Source organism: Pteronotus mesoamericanus, unplaced genomic scaffold (genome assembly GCF_021234165.1).
Source record: "Pteronotus mesoamericanus isolate MK-2021 breed Mesoamerican mustached bat unplaced genomic scaffold, CSHL_Meso_final contig_2, whole genome shotgun sequence".
Taxonomy (NCBI): Eukaryota; Metazoa; Chordata; class Mammalia; order Chiroptera; family Mormoopidae; genus Pteronotus; species Pteronotus mesoamericanus.
In genome coordinates this window covers 23,255,258-23,264,324 of record NW_026555084.1, presented here as the reverse complement: position 1 = coordinate 23,264,324, position 9,067 = coordinate 23,255,258, and the positions used below count along the sequence as shown (strand labels likewise).

Sequence of the window (9,067 nt, the reverse complement as noted above, 5' to 3'; positions counted from 1 at the left end):
ATACAAAGTCTTTCAGAGCACAGAGGAGGAAATACTTCCCAATTTATTATTTTTTTTAAAAAATCCTCACTTGAGGATATATTTATTGGTTTTAGAGAGGAAGGGAGAGAGGAACCTCGATGTGAGAAACATTGATTGGTTGCCTCCCTTACGCACCCCAACTGGGGAACAAACCTGCAGCCTAGGTATGTGCCCTCATTGGGAATCGAACCCACAACCTTTTGTTGTATGGGACGATGCTCCAACCAACTGGGCCACCCAGCTAGGACCTTCCCAATTTATTTTATGAGGTCAGGATATCCTTGACATAAAAATTTGATAAAGATATTACAGAAAATAAAATTATAAACAGATATCCTTCATGAACATAGATCCAAAAATCTGATCACTTTTTGCTGCAGCAATATCATTTCCGGAGTTTACCCTAAAGAAACACCCCTGAAGTTGTACAAAGATTAACTATGAGATATCCACTATAGTAATATTTTTAACAAGAAAAATTGGAAACTTAAATGTCCCCAAAGAGTGACCAGTTAATACGATATATATATAATAGAATATGTAGCTATTAAAATATGATAGAAATGTGCATTGAAAAAAAAACTCACTACATATTGTTTATTTTAAAAGTAGATTCTAGGGCCCTGGCTGGGTTGCTCAGTTGGTGAGAGTCCTCCCAACATCCTAAGGTTGGGCGTTCAAGAACATACAAGAATCAACCAATAAATGCATAAATAAGTGCCGCAACAAATTGATGTTTTTCTTGTTCTCTCAAATCAATTACAAAAACAAAACAGAACACCTCAGCATCAAGCCACCATAGCTTTAGGGGGAAAAAAAGAAGTGGATTCCAAAGATTACAGGTGATCTCACCCTTCTGTCAAAGTAAGAAAACTGTAATAAATCATTCCATTTATTCATTACATGTTAGGAAAAAAAGACTGGAAGAACATAAGCCAAATGTCAAAAATTATCATTGGATGATAAGAGACTATGGTTGACTTTTATTTCCTTCCTTTTGCTTATCTGAATTTTTTGCACAAATATATGTTTTTCTAACATAATTGTAGAAGGAAAAAATTTTAAATATGACCTATGGGCATTTTTGTACTTCTCCCCTCACATTTATTAGGAAGAGAAGATTTGAGACTGTGGAATGTTCTTTTTACATCTAACCTTGAACACACCCACCCTGGAGGACTGGATAGTTTTTCCCTCCTTTGACTCACCAAGTCCATAGTGGCCCTGCCTTTGGCCTAACCTCTACTTACGTGAAGCAGCATAAATTTTGTAACTGCCTTACTGTGTGACTTTCGGCAAGATCCTTGTCTTAGGGGCGCCAGTTTCTCCTCTTTAAATACAGAAGTTAGAATCAATGATTTTCAAGTTCCCTTCCAGATAGGAAAAAACACAGAAAACCTGGGGGTGCACTTGAGAATGTGGGCATCACATTTTAGTGCAGAGCTTGACACAGAATAATTGATAGGTAAATTAGCTTTTTGCCTTCACCTCCTAAAAGACAATTCAAGAATAGGTGTTCCAGACTTGCTGCTGCTGCTGAGCTGAACCACAAAGGTGGTTTTAACTACTAGAGCACACACTGGGCAAGCACCTCCGCCCCCCGCCCCGCCCCAGGTAATTGATACAGTGCTGCTTCTTAAAGATTCACATAGCAAAGTGAGGTCTGGAAACGCCTACGACTGCTATGACTGAGAAACATTCAAGCTGTCATCCAGTTGAGGCTTGGATTGGAAAAGCGGTCTCTGGGCTGCCCGCGTTATGCCAGAGAACACATTCCCTGAAGGTGCCCAGGCTGTTACCACGCGGCTTATGGAAAGAGATGTGGCAAGTCCCTGCTTTGCCAATGTGGAGCTGTGTGACCTTGGACAAGTCCCTTCTTCCTTCAAGAACGTTGCGGTGGGCCTAAGTGCCTCCTCCCGGGTCGGTGACGGTCAACTGACCTGGAAAACATTCCCCTTTAAACGTTTTTGACCTCCAATGACACTCGCGTGGGGGACCAAGAGTAAAGGACTCAAGGGTCGCGGCGCGAGAGTATCCGCGAGCCGCGCCACGACTCTCGCGAGATGTCCTCTCTAAGCTTCGCGGCGTTATCCTCTCCGCGGCCTAGGCGGCGACGGCGTGTAAGATAGCGCTGGGAAGGCTCGTATCCTTCCGCCGCCGACGCTGCCCAGCCCTCCTTCCCCTGGTCCACCAATCCCCTCGCCTCCCGACCTGCCCCTCGGCCTGGGCCCACCCCGCGCTCGGCGGCCCCACCCCGGCGGCGCCGCCCGCGCGTCCCTCGGTCCACCTGCAGCCGGCAGTCCGTCCCTCCAGCTGTCCGACCGAGAGGCGCGGGCCCAGCCTGAGGCCTGGGCTCTTGCTTCCCGGCGGAGGGATTCGCGACGGCTGAGGAGGCGGTGCTGAGCTAAAGAGGAAGAGGCCCCTACCGCGGCGGCGGCGGCGGCGGCGGCTGCGGCTGCTCGGAAGGCAGCGCATAAAGGGGCCGCCGCCGGGTGATGCGGTGACCGCTGCGGCAGGCGCAGGAGCCCAGTGGGCCTCGGCCCTCAATACGTCCCGCTGGACGCGCGCATTCCGAGTTCTCCATCTTCTCCGGTAGACCCGCGATCACCGAGGCGGCCTCGCGCCCCCTCGCCCCTTCCCCGTCCCTCCCCTGTCCCCGTTCCCGCCCCGGGGGCTGCCGCCACCCGCCTTCCACGATGGCTCTAAAGAGAATCCACAAGGTAAGCGGCCGGAGGTCGGCTGTGGGTTTGGGCCGCTGGGCGGGCCAGCTGAGCAGGCTGCGGCCTGTGCTTTCCGCCGTCGCCTCCGCTGGGCTTGCGGCCTCTTCGTACCCAGCTGCGGGCGATGTCCTCGCTGGGCGGCCTTCACACCCCACTCCCAGTGATGGCGCCGGTGGAGGCCCCGACGCGCAGCCCGCGCCTAGGCCCGAGGTGCACTTGTCCGCTCAGCGTTCCTCCCCGGCCTCCTTCCTAGTTCCTGCCTCGTATGGAGTCCCAGGGCCTCTCTCCGGCCTGGGACTGCTGCGCTAGTGGGCCATTGTCCCGGCCTGCCGGGAGTGGGGGCTGGGACCGGGGCATTGGGCGGCCACTTCGACAGAGGTCGAAAGGGCTCGCCCCATCTCTTCACCTTCTCCACCCCCACTCCCCTTCCCTGCTCCTTCCACAGAACCGCCTGAGCCACCCTTATCTCAGACAGACGGAGGACGCCTTTTTGTCCGATCCACAAGTATTTCCTGAGTTCTCTCACCTCTTGACGGCCGCACACCTCGGCCCGCTCTACTTGTCCAGAAACTGTTAAGAGTAGGAAGTTCAGAAGGAAAAAAACATATGCATCTTTTGAGGGAGGAGGGAAGTAGAGGGAGAAGCAATTTATTCCTTGAGATTGCCAAATGTAGTCAGAAACTAACACTTCATTTTTACAGGAATGAACCTAATAGAAAAGCTGTGAAATCGGCAAGGATAGAAGCAGAAACCTGACCATTGTAAACCACTGGAGAAATTGCACAATTTCCTTTTACAGGTTAAATTAGGTGATATGTTCAGGGAGATCCTTTTAATTTAGAAGGGATTTTGTTAGATTTTCCCATTGGAAAGGACTTTTTTGCCCTTTAAGATAAAGGGTTATTCGTTTAGTTATTTATACGGAGGTTTTCCTAATACCACTTCTAGAATACAGGCTTGTCTTAAAATTTAGGGTCCCTACCCCCCAATACTGTAACTTTCTGGTGCCTTTTGCTCTAATTTTTTAAAAGTAGGGAAGTGCCACTGGTGATTTTTGTTTGGTGTTTCACTCGGTTGTGTTAAACCTAGCCACTTAGAAGTAGGCGCTGGGATTATCTGTGTGTCCTGAAGGCTGGGATGGAGATGCAAGGGGAAGAGAACCAGTTTTCACCTTGCCTTGAACTAAGTGAAAATGCAGATTGTTGGACAGTTTAAACACAAACTAAGCAGTTGGTTCTCATTTCATTCTTGTTCAAAGACCTTTAATGTGAAATTAATCCCAGTGGTTACTGTAAATTAGGTTAGATCCTTACCAAATTCTTTTGACTCCTTTGATTTATAACAAATGAAAAAGGGCAGACTTTAGAAAGAGTAAATCTTATACTGAAATGAAGCAGCTTATTTGTTAAAAGAAGCTTGAACTTTAGGCAAAGATCTCTTAGAGAACCATTCAGGGGACAAGAGTACACTGAGGAATGATAATCCAAATAAAATTATATATGTATTTTTAAAGCTTTTAGGAGTTTCTACGTTCTTATAGAGAGGCTAATTGGGAAGTTGGGAGATTGTACCTGCAGAAAATTGTGCTCTTGTTTTATATCCTGAAGAGAAATATGTGTAATGTGTGATAATTTAGTCAAGAAATACAGTCTTTAATTACTACATTGATTGATACATGTGTTATTTTTTTCAGAGAAGAGAATAGCACCCAAAACATGCATTTTATTTTTTAAATATACTTGTCCCCAGTAATATGGTTCTTTTGAGTTACTATATATTCTCTGGATTTTTCTCTAAAATATGCCCTTATAAAAATTTTAATAAGGGAAATCAAGTTTAGACAATGATAATTTGAAATTTTGAAACTCAGTATTAACCTTCTCCCCACCTCCCTGGTTCATTATCTGGAGCCCTCCTTCAGTATGGCTCAACTTCTGAGACTTTCCGGGATTAGAAAAATAACATTTATTTTTGCTACACTTGTCAATAAGATTGTGAGAACAAAGTGGAGGTTTTTTTTTTTTTATCCCCAAGCTTTGTATATGATACCAATTTTACGTAGGTTTACCTAGGTATGGATGAGATCAATCTTCTCTTATCTTCAACCCCGTTAAGGTACCCACAGTGGAATCCCGGAAAGACGTAGGTGGCTTATATAATTGATCTTGGTCTTGAGCCTTCCCAATTACCATTCTCTGAAAAAATAGTTCTGCTTAGATACTCTCAACTATCATGAAGTGCTGCAACTGGGTTTTAATAAAATTTTGCTAAGAACAAGTACGTTTGAGGTGTGTCATCTTTAGGAATTCAATATCTTGTTTCTTTGACAGAGGGAAATAGTGTTCCGTGAATTTGACGGTGCCATGTCTTTTTTTGGAAAATCTTTTGATAGACTTCATTTTTATATACACTTGACGGTCTCCTGACCTATGTTTTAACAGTGTATCAAGGGTCGTTATGAGTATCCAGTGTAGTTCTGTACAGGGATTGGGACCCTTTGGGATTGTTTGTAAGTATACTAAATGGCCCCACCCTGCTATATTTTGAGGTTTTCTGCTGACTTTATAGGTCTTGAGCTTTGATTTTGATGCTTTGAGTGTTTGCCTCTAGCAGCACCACCCCCAGCCTTTTTCCAGTTGGCTGCATCTCATCTGTTGTGGGCTGGGAAACCAGATCACCGAGCTTATTAAAATTATGTCTAAAATAAGATCCAGTAGGCTCTGAGTGAAGAGGGAAAGCTTCATGTTTTCTGTGAACTGTGTGGTCTCTTTGGCTGATCAGAGACCTTTTAAACTCACTTCCTGTTTTTCTTCTCTACTTTTGTTAGATGCAGGAGGCTTTTTGGTGCTCTTACAGTATCATAATATTGAAATACAGGGTTAATTTCTTTATTCTTAGGAACACTAAAAGGCTAGACATCTTGATTCTTTGAGGAGTTGAAGACAGACTGGTTAGGATACCAGAAAGTCTTTTCTTAATAGTAATAGCGCCATATACATTTTAATGGTATCCTGCTAGTTGTAGTTAACATTTGTTACACACAACTTTAATGCCAGGATCATCACTTTGTATTTAAGTGACTTAAGTCTATTTCTATGATAAAATTTGTTTAAAAAATTCTAATTACTGTTGACATACAATATTTTTGTTAGTGTCAGGTGTACAGCATAGTGACTAGACATTTAAGTACCTTACAGTAATAGCCCTATTAAGTCTAATACGTATACGATACCAAACAGTTCTTATAGTATTTCTGTCTGTATTCCCTGTGCTGTACGTCACATCTTCGTGACTATTTTTATAACTGACAATTTGTATTTCTTAATTCCTTTAACCTTTTTTTCACCCGTTCTTCCCAGTGCCCCTCCCAGCGACCATCAGTTTATTCTCAACTATGATAAAGACTTTATGGCTAGCATCTTTAAAGGCCCATTAAGAGACAATAACCAACAAAATAAATAAATAAATTTCTCAGTAAAATAGAGATTTCAAACTCTGTTGACTGTAAAGGCCAGTCACTTAACCAAAGTGAGCTAAGAGAAGGGGGCGGGCGGGCCATGGCGGGAGAGTTAGAAATTGCTTGTGCTATCAGAAGAGGGCAGCTGCTACCCAGCTTTCTCCAAATGTTGCTATTGCCAGAATCTGTGGGCTCACTGTTGCCAGATCTTTCTTTCTTTCTTAGCCACAAGTCCAGATTTTTGGCACCCAATTCAAATTTTAAAACGACCACCATGCAGTTTTGGTAGGCGCCAGTTTAATAATTAGAAATAACAAAAGATTCAGGTTCAGTAAGTAGTCAGGAGTATAAGGATTAAATCACTTAAACTATATTTACTATCTTTTTAAAAGTTTCAAAGTATTGCTTTATATAGATGGGCAAGATTAGGTAGTTTACGTAAACTTCTAATTCTTTGCTCAGGTTCTGTATGGTTATGTGTATGGTTATAGAGAAAGCAGATTTAATAGATGCCTTGATCCCATTGTAGAAATTTACATCTTAATCTTGATTTAATATGTGTTCATGTTATAAATGATCTTTCTGTAGACTACATATTTTCAAAATGTCTAAGATTGGGAAATTACCAACGCATGATGGGAAAGGAGTTGAAACACTGTAACAAATTTACTAAATTTAAAAATTATTTTAAAATACTGTACTAGAAGTGGGGTACCATATATTACTTTAATATAATCAGAGGTAAGGATTGAGTGAATTCCAGTCAAAATGATCAAACACATTTGGAAATAGTCCTGTGGAATACTGAGAACTTTAATACAATGAATGGTTGGCTGAAGATGGCTGTTTGAATTAGTTCTGTCTTGGAAAGCAAATACAAGTTCTTACTCTAAAAGATAAGCTTGTTGAAAACTCCAGGACGTTTTTTTTCTTTTGTTTTATTTTGTTTTGTTTTTAAGAAAAGGATGCTTTGCTTTACAAAAGATTCATTGAATTGAGGAACTTTTCTTTGCCTCTTCAAGTTTGCTATTTAAATGTAATTTAAACAGCCATCATTGAATAATAACTATTAGTAAATCCAAGTTTTCTTTAAAGTCTTCTTGTGAGAATTACTGTACTGTTGACTGACAGAGGAAATGTTGACAAAGTCCAATTCTGGATATTTTAGTCCAGAGAGAGAGTGCTGCTAAAATATCCTAGGCAATTTCCAGGATAGGAATACCTGACTCATGCCTCATGCTGCCAGGAACCTCTGCAGCCTCATCCCAGAAATGCAGCAGCACACCTGTTTTTTCTGTAGAAATACAGCTTTCCTGTTTGGTTCCTAGGCTAACCTTCAAAATCATAATAAACAATGACATAGAAAAAGAAAGTGTCGTTTGTTTTTTTTTGTCCATGGATTTGATTGAAATTCCAAATACTAGAAATATAAAAATTTTAGCACTGCAACATATCTCGGAAGCTACTTTCTGAAAAGGCCGTGTGACTTACTAGGGCTGGATCAGAAACCAGGATTTCTTGACTGTGTCCAGTGTCTTTCTGGGAGGCCCTGTACCCTTATATAGCTATTACATATGTAAATTCAGAGGACACAGTGTTTTTCTTTTGTTCAAACAATTGTGTGTTTAAAACTATGCCCTGGAACCAGAAGATCTTTTCCTTAACATCTCTTTATGTTGGAGAGGTAGGTGTCTCTAGCTCCCTTAAAACTGCAAATTTTGGGTGTTTATCCTCCATATACCATGTTCATCAGAGTCAAATGGTTTTTTTAAATCTGTCCAAAAGATTAAGAATCACTTTCCTCCCTCCTTAAACACTGTTCTGATCTCAGTAGGTGACCCAAGTACCTCTTTTACAGAGAAAATATAAACCTCATGTGTGAATTTTTGAAAAATGTTCTTTGAAGCCTTTCAAAACAAAACCAAACTCCACAGCTACCATCTCTAGAGTACTCTTATCAGAATTACTGAATCTTCTGAACACGCCTAGTAGAATTCTGTTCTTCTTGGTTAGATAAGAAAATGGAGACTTGGAGAAGTAAACAAACTTGCCTATGATTATATGGTTATGGTAGGACAAGTCAGGATTTAGATATAAGCAGTCTTTTTTTGATGGTTTCTTTTTTTTTTATTGCATTTTTCCATTACCATTTATCCCCTTTATACTCTCTTCCACCTCCACCTCACAGACATCACACTGTAGTCCATGTCCCTGACCCTCTACCCCATAATCCCTCTCCCCCAGAGATTCAGTCTGCTCTATCTGTATGAGTCTCTATCTCTACTTTGCTTAGTAGTTCAGTTTGTTCATTAGATTCTACATGAGAGTGAAGTTAAATCGTATTTGTCTTACTCTGACTGGCTTTTTTTGCTTAACGTAATGTTCTCCAGGTCCATCTATATTCTCACAAAGGATAAAATTTTCTTCTCTTTTTACAGCCAAGTAGTATTCCATTGTGTAAACATACCGTAGTTGTTTTACCCATTCATCTGCTAATGGACACTTGGTCTGCTTCCGAATCTTGGCAATTATAGAAAATGCTGCAGTTGACATAGGCATGTTTATAGTCTTTTGAAAAAGTGTTTTGAGTTTCTTCGGATGAATGCCCAGAAGTGGAATTGCTGGGTCATAAGGCAGTTCCATTTTTAATGTTTTGAGGTAACTCCCTACTGCTTTCCACGGTGGCTGCACCAATCTACATTCCAACCAACAGTACAAAAGGGTTTCCCTTTCTCCACACCTTTGCTAGCACTTGTTGTTAGCTGACTTATTGATGATAGCCATTCTGACAGGTGTGAGGTGGTATCTCATTGTGGTTTTAATTTGCATTGCTCTGATGATGAGTGATGTTGCGCATCTTTTAATATGT

The 9,067-nt window shown here is 41.9% G+C and overlaps 1 protein-coding gene across 1 annotated transcript in view; it reads left to right on the top strand.

The window, feature by feature from the left end:
- The first annotated feature begins 2,292 nt into the window (after nt 1-2,292).
- The window catches only part of UBE2D2 (ubiquitin conjugating enzyme E2 D2), a 44,397-nt gene continuing 37,622 nt past the window's right edge, over nt 2,293-9,067 (top strand). Inside the window, exon 1 of the mRNA XM_054568364.1 lies at nt 2,293-2,741. Within this exon, the coding sequence (XP_054424339.1) occupies nt 2,718-2,741 (24 nt within the window). The 5' untranslated portion in view covers nt 2,293-2,717. The remainder of the gene's footprint in view (nt 2,742-9,067) is intronic.